This window comes from Sceloporus occidentalis, unplaced genomic scaffold, assembly GCF_023333645.1.
Source record: "Sceloporus occidentalis isolate IW3139 unplaced genomic scaffold, rSceOcc1.0.p SCAF_6, whole genome shotgun sequence".
Lineage (NCBI taxonomy): Eukaryota > Metazoa > Chordata > Lepidosauria > Squamata > Phrynosomatidae > Sceloporus > Sceloporus occidentalis.
Window position 1 is genome coordinate 101,468,435 of NW_028316986.1, and position 24,009 is coordinate 101,492,443.

General features: G+C 40.9%; 1 protein-coding gene across 1 annotated transcript; it reads left to right on the plus strand.

The window, feature by feature from the left end:
• Window positions 1–7,215: 7,215 nt before the first annotated feature.
• LOC149311194 (trafficking protein particle complex subunit 3-like protein) lies at window positions 7,216–22,449 on the plus strand. Its single transcript, XM_089528501.1, has 5 exons — window positions 7,216–7,257; window positions 11,118–11,215; window positions 16,923–17,022; window positions 21,335–21,520; window positions 22,327–22,449. Exons 1-5 carry the CDS (start codon window positions 7,216–7,218, stop codon window positions 22,447–22,449), a joined length of 549 nt encoding a protein of 182 aa, XP_089384627.1.
• The last annotated feature ends 1,560 nt before the right edge of the window (window positions 22,450–24,009 follow it).

The following is a 24,009-nucleotide window of genomic DNA, read 5'->3' on the forward strand; positions in this document are numbered from 1 at the left end:
TTTTTAATGGGCAAGTGTTGTGTCCCTGGCACTATGGAAAACTAAAAGAGCAGAAGACTAGAAGAGGCATGTGTGTGTGTGTGTGTGTGTGTGTGTGTGTTACACACACACACACACACACACACACACACACCCCTCTTCTAGTCTTCTAAAGTGCCAGGAAGACAACTCATGCTCTTTAAAAAGACTGCCGAAAGGGAAGCCAAACCAGGTATACCAGTTATAAGTGATACTGCACATGGTATTACATAAAAGTCCACCTGTTACATAGAATAATAGGGGGAAAGTATCTATAGTATTCTTTTTCCATTTTTCTGGGGGAAAGGTTTGGGGGGGAAATTTGTGGGAAGGGATCCTTTTCCAAGTTTTTCTGATGTCTTCCAGGCCTTCATAGCTCCAGATGGGGAGCATCTGCCATGCAGTTTTCAAATACACTGTAAGGTTTTAACCTTACAGTATCTTCCTACCTCCACATGACATCATCCCCTTCTCTTCAGTTCACATATGTTCTTAGAATGGAAGAGGAATATGCACCATCTGTGCTGCAGAGGTAGCTAACTGGCAGTACATATATAAAGTAAATTCCAATGTGATGATTCAGCTGTCAACAGGTGCGGTCATCCTCAATGCAACTCACTGATTGTCCTGATATGCAAAAAACCCTTTAAAAGCCTATATCACCCTACAAGAAATAAACTATACTTTTATAGACAAACACACACCGGTTCTGTTAACTCTGGATGTATTTTCTGAGGGTCAGGCTACCTATTCATTAAATATATAATGTCTAATTATATCTGGTCTTTAAATTACTTATTTAATGCTAAAGGCATGGGGGGATGATTTTCATTGGTACTACAGCACATAGGGAGGGGGAGCATTCAACTCTTCCCTCCCAAAATACATTTAAAAAATAATAACAACAGTGACAACAAATCCCCCACTCCACTGTTTCGGACCTTAGAAGGAAGAGAGCAGTTTTTCACAGGATCATGCTTATGGAAATAAGCTTCTTTCCACAAGCATGATCTTGTGAAAAACTGCTCCCTTCTTTCTAAGGTCCAAAACAGTGGAGTCTAAGGCCAGTGAGGAAGGGGACAATAGATAACTTGTCCCTATACAATGAGAGAGCCTAAATATCCTAAAACCCTACTTAGTAGTTGCATGGGAGACCAGCAACAAATACCAGTTGCTATAGGATATATTTCAGAGAAAGGAACTGGTAAACCACCTCTGAATATTCTTTCCTCCCAGTAGTGTTACTAAGGGGTGTGGGGGGTTCAGATTGCACTGGGTGACACCCCTGAAGGGGGTGACAACCCAGGATGGGTGGTGATACCCAGTCGTCTCACTGCCCCTGCACATGTTGGTTTGGTCCAAGCAGGGGCTGTTCTGCCCCCTACGGGAACTGCTCAAATGTACACCAGCATTCACCCGGGCTGCAATGGCTCTCCCCTGGCCTGGGTGGGCACTTCCTGGTCTGCACCAGCTCTCCCCGGGCCTTGGTGGGCTCTCTCTGGGCCATGCTGGCTCTCCCCAGGCTATGTTGGCTCTTCCTGGGCCTGTGGGGGCACAGCTGTGGCCCTCACTGACGTCCTTCCAGCTCCAGACTTCCAGAAACCCCACCGGAAGTCCGGGGTCAGACGTCCTGCCCACCCCAGGACGTCCCAACCCCTGCACTGGCTGTCACCCATTGCAGGGACACCACTGCTTCCAAAAAAACCCCATGAAATTCATAAGTTAACAGGTGACTTGAAGGCACCTATATACATACATACAATGACTGTATTCAAAAGCAAAGAAGGACTCCATTGGTTGACTGATGAAAATTCTTCAAACTGTTAGTGAATGATAATAAGCAAAAATAAAAGGTGACAAAAATAGAGTTAGAATCCTGAATAAAACTGTTCAGTGATTTGTACATGTGAACAAAAAAACCCTGCTATAATAATCATTGGAAATAAATAGAAGAACACAACAAAAAAGATGGCTGGGAGCCCATTGAAATTTCAGAGAAATCAAACTGAAATGTAAACCACAAGTAGGGACGCTGGATGATCAACAGAGGAGCACATTATATGATCAGGACAAAATAAAAAGAAATGGAAGAAGTATACTGAAAAACTATACAGAAGAGATGAATGGATGACAGATTCTTCAAGGAAGAATGAATTAATACATACATGATAGAAATTCACACAGACACAGCACTGAGAACGAACTGAAACAGAAATATGGAAATGGGATAGCAGCATTTGAGGGGCTTGCAGTGGGGTGATATTTACCTGTCCAATAGTGGACCACAAAATGCTGGAGTGGCTCAGTCTGGGAGGTATGAAAGCAGCACAGTTGCATATCCGGAGGGCAGCTGGGGACAGCTCTATGCGTACTCTGAGCATGCTGAGACTAAGTATATGTAGTGAAAGTAACGTGGGAAAATAGATCAATATACAAGAATCGTGACTGAAACAGAACTTTGTTGAATCATTGGCCGGTTACAGACCGGCACTTTAGTGCGTGACGAGCACGCACTAGGGTTACAAAAGGGTGGTGCTTCTGCACCGCCCTAACCCTAGTGCGTGCTTGTCACGCACTAAACGGCGGCGGCCCTTCCATATGGCCGCCGCCGTGAGGACGTCACGGCCGCGCCGCCTCTAGACGGGGTGGCGCAGACGTGACATCCTTGCTCCGCGCCAGGGCGCTTAATGCACCCTGAACATGGAGCAGGAAGGAGCTCCGTTTCGGAGCTCCTTCCTGGTTTAGTCCGCTGGGCGCAGCCTTCAGACGGCTGCGCCCAGCGGACTAAAAGAGAAAGGGGCCAAGCGGCCCCTTTCTCTTCTCCCCGCCACCGCGGGGTGTCCTTGGGGCTTGAAGCCCCAGGGACACCCCTTTTCAGGCTGCGGGGAAGCGGCGTTTTGCTGCTTCCCCGCAGCCTGAAAAGTGGCGGATCGGGGCCTCAGCGGCTGCCGTTCTGCACACTGAGGCCCCAATACACCGGGGAAAGGGGCAGGTGCAGACCACCCCAAATGGGCAGTCTATAACCTGCCTTAGTTTCCAGTCTTGAACTATTTCAAAATTCCTGGCTAATGACTTTCCTGTACTAGATACTCTATATGAGTCACAGAACTTTAAAATTCTATTATTTTTACCCTTGTGCATTATTTAATTGGTTTTCTTCAAACCTCAGTAATATTCTGTTCCTCCATTGATTTTGTCTGAAGCAATGGCTTATTTCTCCCCCCCTTAAGTGAGGCTTTTCCATGCTTTAATTTTTAACTTAGAAAGTGCATTAGTCAAGAAAGAATGCTCAAGAGGACAGTGAAACATCAATACTGTTGATACAGAAAATCTGGGCAGCCAATAGCAAGAGTCTCTTCTGTAGCCGTGTTGCATTACCAGCTTGCTAACATCTGAAAAGCAATTATGTAGACCATGTGGCCCATCAATAAGTAGATAATATTTTATCTACAGTTTATCATAAAAGGCCAAGTATGGATGGGAGTGTGAGAGTTGTTGATGATGATGATTTTGAGGGAGAATGTAAAGGAGAGGAGGAGTAAAATACTCTGGATCTTAGGAAATAATGATTTCTTTATTTAACTTTTTTTAAAAAAAAATAAAGGTTTTTTTTTTTTTTTTTTTTTTTTTAGCCAAAGAGAGGATTTCCTAGGGACAAAAAGAGCAACAACTACAAAAAGAGCAACAACTAAGGAGCAGAGAATCCACAAGAGAAAAGCAAACACATATCATGATGCTTAAAAGAAGGTCTTCTGTTAGCTGAAAATGTTCTTGTATGCTCTAATGGCCTTCTTAAGAAACTGCAAAAAATTTTGAGCCAAATTTACAAAGAGAATGAAAATCTGACGAACAAATATCTGCAGCTTTGAATCTAAGAGGCTTTAAGAGCATACATAAACGGAAACATGTTTGGCTTTTAAGCTAGTAGAAGACCATATTTTAAGCATCTTGAAATATTTCTGTTTTTCCATCGCAGTGTGTACAAAACCCAAACATTCAGTGTAATAAAAATAGTACAATCATTGCAGTAAAATTCAGTGTTTCAATCAGGAGAAGACTATTTCAACCAGGGATAAGAACATACATTATGGGAGGTGGACAGAGCTGCTCCTAAGGCTAGTTGGGGTGAGTTGCCCCTCCAAAATGATCTGAAACCAAGGATCGGGACTACCAAGACTGCATCCGCACTGCAGAAATAATGCAGGTTGACATCACTTTAACTACCATGGTTCAGTGCTATGGAATTCTGGGAGCTGTAGCTTGTTGTTGCAACAGAGCTCTTTGGCAGAGAAGGCTAAGGCCCCATTCTCACTGGCATTTTTGCACTGGAGGGAACTGGGAAGCTTCAGTTTCTCCCTCCCTGGATCTCTCCATAAGCAAGTGCTGACTTACCAATTCAGGGGTATTTTAACCCTGAATGCCCTCTTGGAGAAATCGGGTTTAAAATGAAGGCGCCTGGCTGTCAATCAAATTTAGTTCTGCAGTCGTCATAGGTGATGTTTCCAGCACTCATTGGCTCATCAGAAGTGTGCTTCCCCCCTCCTTTTTAAAAAAAGAACCAGGCGCCAGAATGCGCACATTTTGTCAAATTTAAAAACCTTGTGTGTGTGTGTGTGTGTGTGTGTGTGTTGTGGGTATTTGGGTCAGTGCAGGTTATGATCTGCCCTTGGCTCCATTTTCAACCCCAAAATGCAAGCTAATGCCATCTCTGCATCCTGTATCCTCCCTCCTTGCCACCCCAGAATGCCTCATACACATGTAATAATAATAATAATAATAATAATAATAATAATAATAATTTCCTCACCTCGGAATGCCAGAAAAGAATGTGATGCCATGCATTCTTGGCTTTTCCTAGGCTACCCCTGAATTCCTTAGAGACAGTAGCAAAAGCATTCTGTGTATCAATTTGCCAAATTGGAAAGAGAAACGTTGTAACATTGGCATTGTAGCTTTCATTCGCAAAGGAAAAAAGCCTTTTGCTAAGTGCTCCTTTCAGCATGTCCCCTTTGCTAGAAGCAAGGAAATGAAAGGGAAAGTGAACAAGTAGCTAGCCACATTCTATCTAATATATATCTACCTGAAGCAAAAACCAAGTGCATAGACTGCCAAAAAAATTTTTTTTAAAATAAAAATAAAAAGGGAAAGCTGCCTGGTGTGAGAGGGAGGCCTGCTCTGTCCCACTGACCTGCCCCAAATTGACCCTTCCTCCTGCTTACATTCTATCTATATATCTATCCTATTGCAAAAACCATGCACATTTTTTGCCAAAAATAATTTAAATTTTTTTTTTAAAGGGAAAGCTGCCTGGTGCTAGCTCCGTTTGTGCCCTCCCTCTGACCTGCCCTGAATTGACCCTTCCTCCTGCCTCTTCCTTCTTCGCCTCCTGCTCCGTTACAGAATGCCCTGCATGGCCCCCTTCTTCCCCCCCGGCTCCTTCATCCTAGTTCTCCTTCTCCTCCGTCACTTTCTCCAGTTCCCCTCTCTGCCCTCCCTCTGACTACCCTCTGTAGCCCCCGTCAGTCACCCTGATCCCTTCTTTTGACCTCTTGTCATTTGCCTCCTGTCAGATTCCCCTTTTTTGCATCCTTCCTCCAGCTCTTTCCTCCTCCTCCTCCTCCTCCTTCACCCCAATAAAGGGAGGGAATGCCCTGCCCACTGCCCTCCCTCTGACCTAAATCCCTCCCCTGAACTGCCCCCGATCATGATTGGGGGCAAGTTCATATTCGCAGAACCCGTTTTTATCCCCAAAAGAAACGGCTTTTGCCCCGATTCTAAATGACCCGCGCTAAGGGGCATTTGCCATGAAACGCTTGTGCATGCCTCAAAATGGATTGTGACAGATTCGGAGCGAAAATGAACTTCACGTGGAAGAATCGATTTCTGATCCGGGATAAAGTGTAGTCTGAATGGCCCCAAAATGTCTCACAATTCCATAGTGTTGAACCATGGCTGTTAAAAGTAGTGTCAAACTGGATTACTTCTGCAATGCAGATGCTGCTCAAGACTCCTATGTAGTTCAACCTCCTGAGGAACTACTGATCAGAAGTATCCAAATTTATAGCTATTTTTTAATTAACTAAATAGAATCTTACATATTTCCCCTTTTGTTTATATAATAATTTTATGCCTTAACTGATTATAGATATTTCATTAATTATTTTGCCACCGTCTTCCTGATAGTCTCATTGTTAATTACTCTAGTTGGTGTTAGTATTATTATGATTCACTGTATTATGTGTTTTACTGTTTTATAAAAACATAAATGCAAGTATATGAAATTCATAATGGGCTGCCAGTTTTGCTCCCTCCTTCCACCACTATCTTTACCTTAAAAATAGTTCTGGGGACCCTGAGTACAGACTGAAATTTAAACTTTTATCTGCCTGGAGAAACATAAGCCTGGCACGAAAATGTACCTAAAAGGTTGCTGCGGGGATTAACTGTAACATAGAAACCACGTAAAGTGGTTGTGTACATACCAAGCATGGTAGTAGTTGTAATGATGATGTCATCAAGGTACTTCCAATACTTATTCTTGCCAGAGCACAACAAAGTTTTTTCTCATCAGTTTTTTAAATGATGGCAAATATGTATTTGTTGTTGTTGTTGTTGTTGTTGTTGTTGTTGTTGTTGTGTGCCTTTAAGTCATTTCTGACTTATAGTGACCCTATCATGGGGTTTTCTTGGCAAGATTTGTCCAGAGGTTTGCCATTGTCTTCCCCTGAGACTGGGAGTGTGTGACTTGTCCAAGGTCACCCAGTGGGTTTCATGGTCAAGCAGGGAATCAAACCCAGAGTCCTAGTCCAATGCTCAAACCACCACACCATGCTGGATCTGGATATACAGTAGATATAGGTAGATACAGCTGGCATAATCAGACTCTTCTGGTTTTATTGTCCTGACTTCACACTGTGAAGTCAGCTACTATGTGAGTGATTTGCAATCTCTGTTGTTAAATGGCTCAGTGGCTGATCTGAGTCAGGATGTCTTCTAGAGCAGCCTTGATTTCTTGCCAAACACATTTCTCAAGGTTTATAGGAGAGGATAGGAGGCAGAGCAGCAAAATCTGAGTGCTCATTTGCAGTCAGAGATGAATGTTTTAGCCAGGATAAAAGAAGACATGCCATAACAGAACGGGGAAATGCTTCCCAAAGCTGAAAGAAGGATTGTATACTCTGCCACTGCATGAGAAAAATGTCCCGACCAGCAAACAGAAAACCAGAGAACCCCAAAATTGTAAGGCTTTTTTTACTTTGCAAATGTTTCTTAACATTCTTGGGTAATTTTAAATCAATGCACTGATATATATATATATATATAAAATGAATCTATTTTAGAGGCAAACAGCTTATTCTCATATTTTAAGGTATACAGATTGCTGTCCTATGCATTGTTTTGGTCCAGCAGAGAGCATTTCTGACTTGACTTCAAGTTTCATTGCTTGTGACAGCTGTGGTGATGAGTTACCATAGCAGTAGATCTTTAGAAGATCTAGGAAACCACAAGCATTAAGTGGTGTCTACTGTGTTAGAAAATATAGTGGTGGTGAGGATGCTGCTGGCATCAAGAAGAAGGTGAAGGAAGTGTCTCCATATGCAGGCATACACAGTTAACAAAGCCACTGACAAAGAAGCACCTTTTAACAAAGTCTTTTATCCTTGCCTAGCATGACTTTTTCTCCTAGTTCTTTATCTAGCTCAAAGCCTTTTAGCAGCATCAACATGAAGAAGATAATAGAGGAATGCTGGAGAAACACAGATTTTTAGTGCTGAGTTGCATCAACATTTATACAGTGAACAATTCAATTAATTTTGAGTTGGGAAGAACAAGATCCTACTGTAGCTGTGTGAGTCTACCCACAATGGACAATGTAAACAGCAGTTTCCTTCAGAACATGTGTGAACATGTGTGAACAGCAAACCAGAGAGAAAAAAGTAAAGCAGATAAGCCTGTTGCACCAGCTCCCCAGCATGTTAAAATGCATACATCTATTAAGATTTACCATCAAAAAGGCAATCATTAAACAAGTGGGTGCTGGTGAAAGAAAAATGTTTTTGTTTTGCATGTGTGTGTGTGTGTGTGTGTGTGATTGAAAAAACAAATTAAATAAGAAGAAAAGACTGCATATATACCAAGTTATATATACAAAGTCTTTTCTGTTTTAAAAAATTGTTTCTGTTTTCCTCTCTTTTTTAATGTTAAATGTTTTGAATATCTGAATTAGATTGTTTGTGTTAAAAAGCTGGTATTGCTAAAAGATTAATAAATGGCAAAATGGGGGGGAGCATTTTGACTATTGATTCACATGTGATAAGATGTGTATGTAGTCATATAGTGGGAATGGGTGGGATTGTGCTCATCTCCTCTGTCCCACTTCCTATTCTTAAGCAGGCTGTTTCTCTCCTGCCCCTCACAGTTTCTTTTCTTTTATTTTCACTTAATTAATTGCTGTAATGATGCATTTGAGGGGGTTGGGGGTGGAAACAGCCTGAATGGCATGCTGGGAAGGGAATGGAGCAGGAAGGTGAGTTATGTAGGTTAGCATGCAAAGGACAGAGTCCAGGACTACTGTGGCACCATGGCACTAAGCATTTCTAGGTACTCCAGCATGATTCTATGGTATGCTTCCACTGGAGGTTGACCATAGAATTGTGCCAGGGAGCTATAAGATGTGTTCTCTCCAGTAAAAACAAACAAACAAAAATTGCAATTATATGTGATTTTCATTATATATGAAATGTCTTGGAATATATTTTTCATGCTGTATGAGGTCTTACTGGAAAACTCATTTTCCTGAGCTTTTTTGGTAAGATCTTTCTTATTTTGGTTGAATTTATCTTTAAGTTGCAAATAAGCAAACCCCATTAAGATCTATCCCCTCCTTAAAGATAATCTCTCTTGATTTAAGCTCCCAACTACCTTGTTCCAAAACAAATTATCATGTTAATGTAACCATTTCTGATTATAAACTCATTCTTTCCTTTAAAAAGAAATCTTTCTGTGATGTGGAAACTAGTATTATCTTGTATTTATACCTTGCAAAAGTGCCTTCTGATAAAATGATTTTAAATTCTGGCATGCGCTTTGACTTAGCAAAGAAAAGCATGCCATTCAAATCCTACATCATGACCATCAAATTTCAAATATGTGACTTATTTGTAGAGAAAGCTTAGTGATTATTTTTCAAGATACGGTTGGCCCTCTGTATCCATGGATTTTTAATCTACTAATTCAAGTCCACAGCTAGGAAAATATTCAAAAATATATAAATTCCAAAAAACAAACCTTGATTTTGCCATTTTACATAAGGGACATCATTTTACTAACCATTGTATATAATGGAGCTTGAGCATCCATGGATTTTGGTACTTATGGGGTGGTGGGGGGGTGGGGGTGGTCCTGGAACCAAATCCCAGCAGATACCAAAGGCCCACTGTACTAATTTTACTTCCATCTTTCCTTCTCTCTATATTTTGAGCAGCTTGAAATGGGGTGGACCTCCAAATGCCAATGGACTGCAACTCCCATCTGCTCTAACTGCTATAGCCAGGAGTTATAGTCCAACAACATCTGAAGGGCCACCAGTTGCCCAGTCCTAATTTCTCTTCCTAGCCACTAGATGGCACCATAAATATTGCTAGTGCCATGAGCTTTATTTTAGTAATTGATATTTGGCCAAAATCCTATGAAATTCAAGGCTTTGTCATAAGGACAGGTGAACTGAAGAAATGCATGCAACCACACACACTTGAATAGATTTCTAGGATTCTTATTGGAGAGGCAACTATGTGATTAACATATAAGAGCCCTCCCTCTATGATAACTGTCATGCTTCAGCCTGCGAGGGAGTGACCAGGCAGGCCTAGCTCCATCAGGGCTAGCCTGAAGAAGAAAAGCCCTCCCTCCAGTCCATCTGCCTTGGTCCAGGCCTCAGAGGGAGAGAAGAACCACTGGACTTCATCCCCTTCCCCACCACCATTCCCTTCTCCTTTTGTGTCATGTGTTTTAGATTGTAAGCCTGAGGGCAGGGAACCATCTAATTAAAAATAATAATTGTAAGCCACTCTGATAGCCTTTTGGGCTGAAGGGCGGGGTATAAATACCATTAATAATAATAATAATAATAATAATAATAATAATAAATGAATAGTTCTTACATCACACCAAGAATAATAAAAAAATAAATTCAAAGGAATTTGTTCCAATCATGACTTATGAAGCTAGATCTGATAATATGTTAAAGAAGTTGAGCATAGGTATAACTCCATTAACAAAGTAGATGTGTTCTTGGGCTTGAACTCTTTAACAGAAAATTCAGTACTAAAGGCTGAAATAAAATGGACAGAATAGTAGTAGGTTCATTGATGATGTTTCAATGAACCTTTATTCAGATCTAACAACCTGGTTGAATCAGCCTTGCATACGTAAACAAAAACATTTTGAACCTTCTAGAGAAAGCTTCTTTTAATTCCATCCAGAGATAATTTTTTATTTCGTCAGCCTCCATTTTTCTTATGATTTTCTTTGTGGTCTATATAGATGTATGCTTTTTTAATATGGTAGGGATAGCTGGTGAGGTAGGCTTACCTGCTTTTCCCTTTTCTATCCGTGTTTGGTTTTCATGCACTCTGAGTAAGGGATTCTTGAGGTAGCTCCTGTACCTTCTCTGTCCTGAGCAGGCAGACATGGCTTCTTTAGGAATGGTTTGAGTAAAACCACATTCTTTCCCAGCTCAAGCTTTCCTGGATTGTTTGGAGACATACTGCTGAAATCTGTTTCACCAGCCTTCTTTAAGATTCCCAGAGCTGATACTGCAATAAACCCATCACCGTGTTTCAAACATCACTGGGTTTTCAGTAGAAGGAAGAGGGGGAAAGTATGGATTATGCTGGAGCATTTGAAAGAAATACCATCACATTAGGTTGGGCCAATTTATTTTTGTTGTGGTTTTATAATATGTGTAGTTATGCAGCACATACTTCTGTTCATTGACAAGATTTCTGTTAGAGTGCTGGGGGTGTATTAAAGAAAGGTCTTTTCTAATTTGATATGTTTCTGAACCATGTCCTTCATTCAATGTTTTCTGTAATTGACAGAGCAGAGAACTGTTTGTACTCACCTATGGTGCTCTGGTGGCTCAGCTGTGTAAGGATTATGAAAATGATGAAGATGTGAACAAATGTTTGGACACCATGTAAGTAGCAAGGTTATACCCCACTACAGTGACCAAGGAACAGTAGTTTGATCAAAAGTATATATAAAAACAGTTATTCCAGGAATTCAAGCAAAACCAACTTTGACATTTGACATTTGACACTCCCTCGGAGTGTAGTGGAGTCTCCTTCCTTGGAGGTCTTTAAGCAGAGGCTGGATGGCCATCTGTTGGGGATGCTTTGATTTGGATTTCCTGCATGGCAGGGGGTTGGACTGGATGGCCCGTGCGGTCTCTTCCAACTCTATGATTCTATGATTCTTTACATGAAAAACTGATGATCAAAACAACTCATTTTTATATGATGAATCAGTTTTTGAATCAGTTTGAAATTCATGACTCTTACACACCCAGTTTATCCGACAAACCTTCCCTGGTTGTATCTGTATGAAAAGTTTAAAGTCTGTGGTGGGAAAAGATATGTGATAACTACAGCCTTTGACCAAGGATGGCCAGAATTATTTTCTTAGCTATTGTCAAAGAGATGCAATTCCCATGTGAGCCTAACAGAAGAACTGTTTTTACTTGAACCAAAAGTAACATGACATTGGTTGCTATCACACGACTGAAAGTGGAAGTATAATCCAGTGTCCTTCCAAATGCAATCATGGGTATTCACGTTATTGCACGAAAGGTTATCAGATGCATTCGCTGGCATTCCAAATGCACTCCCAACGCAATCACACATCAATCCACACTTAAGTAAATTCGATGAACTAGGAAATTCACAAATCCTGTTCCCAGGCTACTTCGCATTCACTGTGATATCATTCAGTGTGATATGCATGTCTGCTGTGGCCCTGGTATTCCCACTGCATCAATTCCCATGATCCTCCATTTTGTTTTGGCTTCCAGGGCTCCTAGGTCATCCCTGGCAGCTGGGAGGAAAATCAGCTGTTTTTGACAGGAAAGACAGGCTCTCCGTGCGGTGCCCTGCAAGCTCTCTCTCTCTCTCTCTCTCTGCCCAAAACGGTGGGCTTGGGGCTTGCCCTGCTCCTGGCCCCTTGTGCCCCTCAGGGACCTTTTCGCCTCCCTACCTTCCTTGCTTCCTCCAGGGCCAAGGGGCTTCAAAAAGAGAGAAACACCCCTCCTTTTTTATTAGCCCCAAAGAGCTCTTCTTCTTTCCTCATTCCTTCTCCTTTGGGGGACGATGGAGTGGGGCAGCCTGGGGAATGGGAATCTGTTTTCCTCCCCTCAGGGGCATCACTCTGGGCTCACAACAAACTCCAACTCCCAGAATTTCACAGCCTTGAGCCATAAAGAGTTAAAGTGGTGCCACACTGGGTTATTTCTCCAGTGTGGATGTAGCCTTAGTCGCCAGCTTTGGTTCCTGCACAGCTTCCCCTCCCCTTTCCTCCTCATCCTCCAACTCCTGGTGAGGAGGCAGCACCATTGCCTTCAATGGGACTCCCAATGGGCCAGGTTAGAACCTGAGAGGACCCAGCTCCCCCCCCCCCCCAACCTGGCTGCAGCAAAGCTCTCCCAAATGGGAGGGACTCCTTCTCTCCCTCATTCCCCCCATAGCTGGAGACTTAAAGGCACAGACACACACACACACAAAACCATCTGGAAACCTCCACCCGCTTTTGGGGTTTTTTTGGCAGGTTTATTCAGATGGGGGTTGCCATTGCCATTTTCTGAGGAGGCTGAGAGAGTGTGACTTGCACCAGGGGTCACCCAGTGGGATTCCATCCCTGCCTTCTAGAGTGATAAAAGATTTTCACATGAGGCTGTTAGTGTACTTAAATCATTGCTAAATCATTCTTAAATCATTGCTGTGTCCAGTGTGTGAATGTAACTGTTTTGAAATCGTTTTGTAATCATTTATTGCTGAATTCTGATATATCAACATTTTAAGAACACTAACAGCTTCATGTGAAAATCTTTTGGAATTGTCTATCTGTTAAGACGATTCCACTACACTTTGGGATGATAAAGGAACGATATAACGATGCTGTGTGAAAATCTTCATAGTCCAATGCTCAAACCAAGCACAAGGTTGCTTTGGACTGATTTTAAGTGGGTGAATTGCCTAAATAATGTGAAATGAGGGGTAATGAATGCACAAATAAAGTGCATTGCCTAAATAACGTGAAATGGTAATGAATGACTAAATAATGTGAATTCCCTAAATAACGTGAAATAAGTGGTAATGAATGAACAAGTAATGTGAATTGCATAATAATGTGAAATAAAGAGTAATGAATGAACAAATAATGTGAAACAAGGGAAAACCACGGGAAGCAGAGGCAAGCCCCACTGGAAGTATAAAAAGCTCACAATCCAATTCTGCCCTCACTGCGCATGTGCAAGGATGCTAATTCAAACTCTAGACTACGAAGGGTATGTACTCATATGATAACTTCTTTTGCGTTCGCACTACTTTGGCTTTGGAGTGGGCACTGTGTTCTTCTGTGCGTTTGACAACCATTAGCGTAATAGCATTCATTTTTGAACTGGCCCTACTTTCTTTTTTTCCCAAAACTGGGAGACATTCCTCCCGTGTGATTTCGTCCAGTGTCAGAAACATTACTAGAAAGTGAGTGGGTGCATTTGTGGGTGTGCTGATAAACATTGTGGAAACATAGCAATATTTGAACATCTGTTATTCAGATATTTTCCAGTACTGCTAATGCTGAAATTTAATGTTCCTATGAATAAACAAATATTACAAGACTTGATAGATTGCACAATGCTCCGTTGAGAAACCAGGAATGCTTTGGCTGCACTGGCTATTACACTCTGTTTGGTATTTTATTATGTAGTCTGCTATTGCTTAATGCTTTCCCATTAGCATGAATTGCTTTTCCAGTCAAAGCCCAGCTCAATGACCAAGATATATTGAGAGAAAGAATGTAATAGAGCTCTTACTCAGATCCATTCAAGATCTTCAGACTTATGTATGCCTCTTTTTTTCTTTTTTTGGAGGGTGGTGGTGGTGGTGGTGGTGGTCTTTTTATTGAAAAAAATCTCCTGTGCTTTATTGAGAACTCCTTCATAATTCTTCTGTATTAAGCAATCCAACATCACTTTCATCCTTAGAATGGCCAACTCTTTCTTTCTGGGATTTTGTATATGTTTTTAGGTCACCTGTCAATTTATGGCAGTCCCCATGAATTTTTTAGCATTGTCCTAGGCAAGGAATACTCAGAAGTGGTTTTACCAGTTCTTTTCTCTGAAATATAGCCTACAGCACCTGGTATCTGTTGGTGGTCTCCCACCCAAGTACTAACCAGAACTGACCCTGTTTAATTTCCACGATCAGACAGGATCAGGTGTCTTTATTTTAAGGTATTTTGGACTTTACTATTGAGATAATAATCAGAAATTCAGAAAGTGAAAACAGCCACTTAACTGCTTTTCTCTGCTGAGGAAAAGATCTGCAGCTGATTTTCAGCTAAGACTGCCAATTTATGAATCAGATCCTTCTAGTTTGGTTACAAACATTACTTGATAATCTGCAGAAATGAGCAGGGATAATGTTTCTCTCCATGGCATTTAATGCTCCAGATTTTCCTGAATTCTTCCATGTCAAGCTGCTTAAAGCATAAGATCAAGCCAGGGCTGGTTTTTGAGAGTGTGGCAGAGCCCCCACTCCATCTCATCACATCCAATGGAGAAGGCGTAATATACCTTTGAGACAGAGTAAAGGTAGCAGAATGTGAATCTGTTTTATGAAGATTGTGGTAAAAGGTCTTCTTAATTCCTAGTCTTACCTACCAACTTTCTCATGCTCATATTTTTTTAAAATATATAATTTGAAGTGTTTTCTATACAAGAGGAAATTTGGTTGCTGGAAGACCTCAATGAATATAGGTGATGGGATTTAATAAATGAAATCAAAAGCACAAACAGGAAAGAGATGAATAAATAACTTTTGGTGCTAGGTTATAGAAACTTTTTATATCCTCCTCAGTATTGCACAGGTGAAATTCAGGACATATGTGGCCAAGCAACATCAGAATGTGGTCAAGATGACAAAAGTTATTAATGTGGAAAAACAAACAAGCCAGAACAGACTGCAGCAGTTTGCCTTTGCCTGAGCCTACTGGGAAGGGCTAGATTCCACCCTCTCCTCCTTGCTGACTTAATCGAGCACAAACTCCTTTTGCATTTTGAACTCAGTTTGCAGCAAGCTCAGGACAAAGGGGGAGAGGAGGAGGAGGAGAAGAAGGAAGGAGAAACTGGAAATTTTTAAAAGCAGCTAAAAAAAGTGGAATGACACTAATTGATTGGAACTGTGCTTTGTAAATTGAGGCAGCTGAAGGATATGTCTTTCAGCATGTGTGTCAAAGTAACACTGCTGTTCACTGAGGTCAAGCTTTCATTCTCATCCTACCTACAGCAGAGTTATAACTGGTGGAGAGGAAGGTGAGGAAAGGCCTTCTCTGTGGCTGCACCTAGATAGGGAACTCCTTGCTTCATGAAACATCCCTTGCCTTTTTTCCAAAGGTTTTCATGATCTTGTGGAGCACTTTCTTTTTGGGGGTTATTTTTCCCCATCAACCCTCCACTGATAACTGTTGGCTACATATGAAGGATTTTAAAAAGCCAGATTTATTCTATTTTCATGGTTTGTATCTGCTTTGATCCTGTTTCAATTGTTGATTGTTCATTTTCTTGTTACACTCCTTGTAAAGCACCATGAACCATTTTTAAAAAGGGGGTATAAATATCTTGATAAATGAATGATGTGATCCTGGATCTACCTGACTCTCTTCAACTCTGCATAATACACCATGATTCCATTTTAGTTGCCATGGCTGCATCATGTGAAATGCTGGAGTTTGTAGTTTGAGGATGTACTAGAACTCTCTGGCAGTGATCCTATGTACTCCTCCCTAAACTACACATCCCACAATTCTATTGGCTGAAAACATTGCAGTTAAAGCACAGTAGAACACTAGTTCTGTAAGGCCTGTTACAGACTGCCAAAATAAACCTGCTTGGGGTCTCTTTGGAGGTATGCTGTTTAAATGATGCATGCATCCTAAGAATCCGGAAGCTGTACCAAAGCTGCACTTCAGTGCTTAGGAATGGAGTGTGGCTTTGGCGTGACCTCCGGACTCTTAGGACCCATGCGTCATTTAAATAGCATACTTCCAAAGAGACCCGAAGCAGCTTTATTTTGGCAGTCTGTAACAGGCCTTTGTGTGTATTGTGAAAAAGTCCTGTCACTCAAAGCCAGGATCTAGCAACTGAAGAAGATTAAAGGGCCACATTAGCCTTCCAAGAGACCTTGTAGCACCACCTCTGCTCCCGCAAAATAAAAAAAGGTTTTGCCCCCAAACACCCTCTATAGAATATGGGGGCATTTTGTGGGGCATAAAGGGCATTTTGGGAAATTTCAAAGCAAAACAAATTTTTCAAAAAGTTTCATTTTGACCCTGGAGTATTCCTGGTAGAACTCCAAACATGTGTAAATGCCCTTTACAAGCATTCATTGTGGGACATTTTGCCTCCCCCCCGCCCAAAAAAAAGCTGTCCTGTGTAATAGTGTTTCCAAAGTGCTATTAACAAAACATGCAAGTGCTCCAAATTATTTAGGATGCCAGCAGAGCAATGCACCTTTTGCTGCCTCAGTCAATGGAGCATTTTCTGTCATGAAATAAAAAGCAGAGGAGGAAAGTAAATGATAGAAATCAGAAATGAGTATTTCTAGCTAATTTTTGTACTGTTTTGCTGGCAGGGGACACAGCATTGGCATTCGGTTGGTTGAAGACTTTTTGGCTCACTCTGCAGTGAAGAAATGCCGAAGTTATTCTGAAACAGCAGAAGTAATCGCACAGGTATGGGAAGATATAGGTGGCACTGCCTTGATCGGGAAAGTCTGCTTAAAATCTTATTTTCTTGTCTTGTAATGATTATACCAGCTGCATTTCACACCACTATCTGGTTTCCAGGTATATGCTTGACTACTGAGTGTGTGTGTGTGTGTGTCTTCAAATGGCTTTTTGACTTACAATGACCACATGAATTTCATAGAGTTTTCTTAGCCAAGGAATACTCAGAGGTTGTTCTTGCCAGTTCCTTTCTCTGAAATACAGCCTACAGCTAGTACCATCAAGTACTAACCAGGGCTGGCCCTGCTTAGCTGCCAATATCAGATGGGATCTGGCACTTTTAGGATATTTAGACTTTTTGCTTGGCTACTACAGAAGTATTTTGACACACACATGCACACATACATAATGTATCTATTATGTGTTTATATACTAGCGTATTTCTGTTCCAACTCATAATTCTGTCAATAACTGGCAGTGTTGAAAGAAAAATGATTGGTTTGCAAGCACCAATAGATTCCTTATATGAGTTGAATCAGAACAGATTTCAAAGAATTCTCATACCTGAGTAGGGTTGGAAGTGGAGCCTAGGGAAGATCAGAGGTGCAGTCAATTGGACTGTAGCAAACTCTTGGTGGTGTAGCAAACAGGAACGCCTTTTTGTTTTACTCCTGGGGCTAATGCTGCCTGGCATGGGGTATGTTTGGATTGCTCTTACTTTGGAGCATAAGGAAATAGCTACCATGTTCTTCAGCCACTGCAGTCTCCCCTTTTTTCTTTTAGCCTCTGGCTATTCAGCAGCAGACACTACAGTGTGCACTGCACCTGATTTTATTTGTGTTGCAGCTCTATTAAATAATCATTGCAGCTGCTACTACAATCTCTCCCTGCCTCTCCTCTCTGTTTTTTTTTTTAATTGTGTTTTTGATTATAGTTGTTTGGCTTACAGTAGAACGTACTCCCATTCCCAGAATGTTATCCCGAAGGTAGTTTATAAATGCATAAAAATTAAATAGCTTATTAAAAATAAATCAACTTGAAGCTTTAATATCTGGGTGGGTGGGTTCCTAGTTCAGACCTGCACACAATGAAAAATGTTATTGCTTTTTTTAAAAAAAAATCTGGCAATAAGTCCACGTATATTGTTTTCAACATACACACAGAGACATCAGTAGTTCTAGTGGTTTAAAAAAAATATTAAAAGATGAATGGGGACAGCTCTTGTCATGATCACACTCCTTCAGCTGCTTTTAAAAAAATCTCTAGTAATGTTTCTTTCTATTGTTGGGTCTGTAAGAGAGGAAGTTAGCCCTGTGGCTAATGACAGCAGTAAAAGTGATGTGTGGGGAGGGGAAGACTTGAAGCACTTTCCACCTACCCATGCACAGCTGTTGGCAGATAAGATGGTATGGCAGGTACCAGGGCTGTGGCTACAGGGAGGGCAAAATGAGCATGTTGCTACTCCAGAGGGAATTCTGAAGCCCCCAGATGAAATTTTCCTTCAATCCCAAAATTTCTAGGATTGCAGCAACTTTAAACTTCAGTTCATCATTTGAAATGCAAATATTAATTTAGAAATACAGTTTAAGCTACAGTTTACTTCTAAAGAAAAGTGGGGGGGGGGGGGAGAGAGAAGGCAAAATTACCTAAGGAATATAAACACAGAAAATATAAGAGTTCTAGGATTGTAAGTGATTTTCATTGTCTAGGGAGATTATAACACACAGTTTCTGCTCCGCCCGGGAGGGATGCAGGATCTAAAACTTGAAAATGGATCCCATCGCATTGCTTCATCGCCGGGCAGTAGGCAGCCTGTATTCAACCCAGGCTTCTTCCAAGCATCTCATGCAACTTTTTATACACTAGATTTTCCCGTGTATAAAAAGCTGCACAAGAAGCACAGGTTGTCTACCGCCTGGTGACAGAGCAGTATGATGGAATCAATTATCGAGTTTTAGATCCTGCATTCCTTCCAGCACAGAATGATGTGCAATAATCTCCTCACTCTCTGAAAGGCTAGAAATTTGGGGACTGAAGGAAAATTCATTTGGGTGGGTAGAATTCTCTTGGGAAGTGGAAGTGGAAGTGCCTTCATTTTGAAAACTATCCCTTATAGTTACACCTCCCTGAGGGGTAGCATGTGGTTGTCATTAATGAGCAGTAACCAGTAGTGGGGCATCATACTATCACAAGGAAGACAGTAAACAGCAAGTGGATTCTGTGTCTTATTCTGTCCTTTGTCTTCTTTCCTTCCTTTTTTCTTTTTTCTTATTGTTTAATATATTTTATTGGTTGCCAAAAATGTTTAGAACAAATATATATATGTCTTCTTCTTTTTTTTCTTATTTTTGAAATCTAAAGTAAGTGGCAAATATCTGGGCAACCAGAAGTATTTTGTGTACTAAAGGTCTCAGACATATACTAAAGGTGGAGGATGTTTCCTACACTTTTTCTGCTGTCTTCTTTATGTTGATACATACATGGATCGTCATAGATTTCTAGAGTACACAGAAAAGTTACTTTTGCATATGACAACTCCTAGAATCCCTCAACTGGCCTATGCAGTGGCCATGGACATTGGAGTCCAGAATAGTGACTTTTCTAAGCTCTAAAAATATGCAGGATTGTGGGAGCTGTTGTTCAAAAAGTAGCTTTTCCAAACTCTCCTCATTTCCACTCCTAACAAATTGGTGAAAGTATGAACCTTGAAAATGATGCTGACTGCTTCCTCCATGGCATCTGTTTCATTTCAACTCCAGTTCGTAGAAAACTAAAAAAAAATGAATACAACAGACAAAACAAGGTCCATATTAAATGAATCACATTCAAGCTAGCTAAATGATATTATAAACAGATGGGAATGGGAATCTCACAACAGAGGCTTTTTAAAAAAGGAATAATCCAAGCAGGATTCAGTTCACGTATTTGCTTAGATCATGTTTGCCATGTGATGAAGGTTAGTAATTGATTCCTTCAGTTATTTTGATGACATTGTTGCCCGTCTTCTGTGATCATACATAATAGCTGCTTATGAAAGTGCTTATCATGTTAACAGAGTTTATAGTTTATATAAAGAAGTATCATGTCACATGCGACTCTGTTCTTGCATGACTACCAATTCAATTCAGGCAAAAGCATGTATACCATCATTTTATAAGAAGTGTGTAGCATTCATATTTCACCACACCTGTATTGATTAGTAAGGAATGATCATCATTTGCACCTGGTCAAATAAATGACAGTGTGTTTTTCACAGCATTGTGCATTTTTTCCTGCAGAGAAATAATACAGTTGGGGGAACAGCAATCTATGGGTCGCTATCAGAGGTGACCTAAGAAAAAGGACAAAATACCACCTCTCCTTACTTACGCTGGAGCTTATCCCATTAACAAATAAGCCAGGTTACCTCTTCCAGCTTGAATTCAGGATCCAGGATGCCTCTGGATGTTATTATACCTAAATTGTTGCTTATCTAGCCGGGATGCTGCCACCCGGATGCATGCTGGGTCGAAGCCTTGCTCAGCCAGCACTTTTTCAAAGTCAGAGAGCTTCCAACTTCAAAAATTGGCTGTCTGAGTGAGGCTTTGACCTGGGATGCATCCGGGCAGCAGCAGCCCGGCTAGATAGGCAGCAATTTAGGTATGATAACATCCAGAGGCATCCTGGATCCTGAATTCAAGCTGGAAGAGGTAACCTGGCTTATTTGTTAATAGGATAAACTCCATAGAAAAGCTGATTGGATTGGCAATTCAATTTTATTTTATCACAATTTAGAAAAGTGGCTTTATTCAACAATAGTTTCCAGAATTCCAAGGCTATATGACCAGCAGCTTCCAGTATCTTCCATCGGAGGCTGCATCTGCACTGCAGAAATAATCCAGTTTGACACCAATTTAAGAAATCAACACTATGGATTTCTGGGGATTATAGTTTTGTGAGATATTTAGTATTCTCTGTCAGAGAGCTCTGGTGCCATAACAAACTACAGTTCTCCAGATTTCATAGTACTAAGCCATGGCAGTTAAAGTGACGTCAAACTGGATTATTTCTGCAGTGTGGATACTCTCCAAGTCAGCTGACTCATCCTGCATAATGATACAGCTGGCCCTGGTTATTGCAGATGCAATATTGTGGGAGGTGGGGGGAAAGTTGTGTACAAAATACCCCCTGAGGTTGGTAGCAACTTTTCCACATGCACACCCATTCATACCCACAGTTATTACTTTTCTAAAACTGTAGCCATAGGTGCTACATATGTATCATAATATCTACCTTTACCTGGTGTTTAAGTGATTCACATTTCTCTCTTCATTTCCAGGTTGCTTTTAAGATGTATCTAGGTGTCACCCCTACAGTAGCTTGCAGTAACCCGGCAAGAAATGAGTTTTCTCTCATTCTGGAAAAGAATCCCTTAGTGGACTTTGTGGAGGAGCTGCCAGCAGGAAGATCTTCACTTTGCTATTGCAGTCTTCTCTGTGGTGCCATTAAAGGTGCTCTGGAAATGGTATGGAATGCTGTTCTAATTCTCCTGCCTCCTCCTTTTCCTCTTTAAAATAAAATAAAATAGTGCAGGGAACAGAAGTAACTAGGCAGAGCACAAGTAATTATATGAACATGTTGCAATTGAAGTGGGGGTGTAACCTCCCTAAATAATATTAATATCATTTCATAATGCATGTACAGTATCAGACTTTTCACCAGGCAAAGATAATCTTATATACCAGGCCTCTTAATTTTTCCTGTGGTTTCAGATCCATTCTAACTCTCATGAGTTATTTTTCTCTGTTGTTGAACTTGATGTGTTTCAGTACCACATTACATTTTATGCCAAGCAATATTGGGTAGAAAGGTAGGAAACACATTTAAAAAGTCCAGTTCTTCCATATGGAATGGCCTACCCCTTCAACTCAGAGACCAATCTGTTTTTGTGCCTTATGCATCCAGGCCTTTGCTGGTATTTAATTCCAGTAGTTGTTATTAGTTTTTAACTTGTCTTGAACTATGGCTGTCATTTATTATTTTCATGTTGTACACTTGAAATTTGTATTTGTTTGTTGGATGGAGTATTTGTGGCTTGGAATATTTTATGAAAAATGGGCCAGAAATTACTGTCTGATTGAATAGAATTACTTTTTATGGCTTTTCTTATCTGCCGTGAAACCTTTTTGTTGTGGGGCAGCATATGAATACTGACAATAAATGTACAATAAAACTGCATCCATAATGAGAAGGGCCTAAAATATTGAAAAACACTTACTGAAGGTTTCTCTTCCATAAGGCAAACTGCTATTCTCTTTCATTCTTTTTCAGGTACACCTAACTGCTGAAGTTACTTTCATTCAAGACACTTTAAAGGGGGATGATGTGACGGAAATTGGAATAACATTCGTAAAGAAGATCGAAAGCAAGAAACACACAAAAAATAATAAGTGAAACCAGTAACTGAAGTACCTGTGTATGGATACCTAACCTATTCATCTTCTATAATTCCCTAGAATCTTCCTGATCCAGAAGGGAGAATCCACAAATCCACTGTGAATAGGTCCCTTTTTGGATTAGCCTCTGCATGCCAAAAGGTTTGTTATAAGGAGCAAGAACTCCACATCCAACACACACACACGGAACATAAAATGGTTCTCCCAAAGAGACAGCAACAGTTGAGTTCCAGGTACATACAGACATTTCTGCTCCCTCAAAAATATTCCTGCATGTCTATGTCACGAGGTTCTGCTACACATGCTCTGACTAGGTAGAATTATTTAGATGGGTGGCTTTGAAGAGCAGGGATTTCTTAGTAGTAGAATTGCTGGACTGAATTTGAAATGATTGAGTGAGTAGGGAATGAATAGGGACTCCTCAAATGAACAAGAAATCTGTATGCCCATTTGAGCACACAGAGATATTTTTGGACTCACATTTCTAGATACAGGTATTGTCCTGTTACTCTGTTGGCAGAATTCCAAGAAACACAGGAGACCCTCAGATTTTCTGCTTGTCCAGGAAAATGTTAGAATCATAGAGTTGCAAGAAACCACAAGGGTCATCCACTTCAATCCCCTGCCATGCAGAAACTCACAACCAAAGCATCCCTGACAGATGGCCATCAAGTCTCTGCTTAAAGACCTCCAAAGGAGGAGACACCACCACTACCCAAGGGACTGTGTTCCACTGTTGAACAGCTTTTACTGTCAGGAAGTTCCTCTTAATCTCTTTTCCTGCAGCTTGCATCCATTGTTCCATGTTCTAGTCTCTTGAGCAGCAGAAAATATGCTTACTCCATCCACAATGTGACACTCCTTCAAATACTTAAGCAGGGCTATCATATCACCTCTTAATGGTCTATTTTCCAGTCTAAACATACCCAGCTCCCTAAGTCTTTCCTCATAAGGCATGGTTTCCAGGCCCTTCGCCATTTTAGTGGCCCTCTTTTGGACACGCTCCAGCTTGTCAACATCCTTTTTGAATTGTGGTGCCCAGAGCTGGACACAATATTCCAGGTGGGGCCGGACCAAAGCGGAATAGAGTAGCACTATTACTTCCCTTGATCTAGACACTATACTTCTATTGATGCAGCCTAAAATCACATTTACCTTTTTAATTCAACATCACACTGTTGACTCATGTTCAACTTGCGGTCTACTTGGACTCTCAGATCCATTTCACATGTAGTCTCGTTAAGCCAGGTGTGTAAGGATACCTATATCTATGCATTTCATTTTTTTTTACCTAAGTGCAGTATGTTACTTTGGATGCAAATTTCATTGAGCACCTAGTGGCATATCAGGCTGAGCACATGATCCCATCTCAGATGCTGTGCTTCCAGACCACAAGCTCTGGCTGCAAAGGCTGGAAATCCAATCATTCTGCAATTATTCTACATGGCCCTCTCATGCAGTTTCTTTCTTCTGTCCTAGTTCACATGACTATTGTTTGTTTTGATGTGTAAACTAGGAAAATTTGGGTTAATGCCATGCTTGTTCAGTTCAGATGCCA

Excerpts from the sequence above, each read along its gene's own strand:
- LOC149311194 (XM_089528501.1), top strand. The coding sequence starts at position 7,216 with ATGTCCCGACCAGCAAACAGAAAACCAGAGAACCCCAAAATT. Across the intron at positions 7,258-11,117 it reads AACCAGAGAACCCCAAAATT|AGCAGAGAACTGTTTGTACT; the intron begins GTAAGGCTTTTT and ends TGTAATTGACAG. Across the intron at positions 17,023-21,334 it reads CAGCAGAAGTAATCGCACAG|GTTGCTTTTAAGATGTATCT; the intron begins GTATGGGAAGAT and ends CTTCATTTCCAG.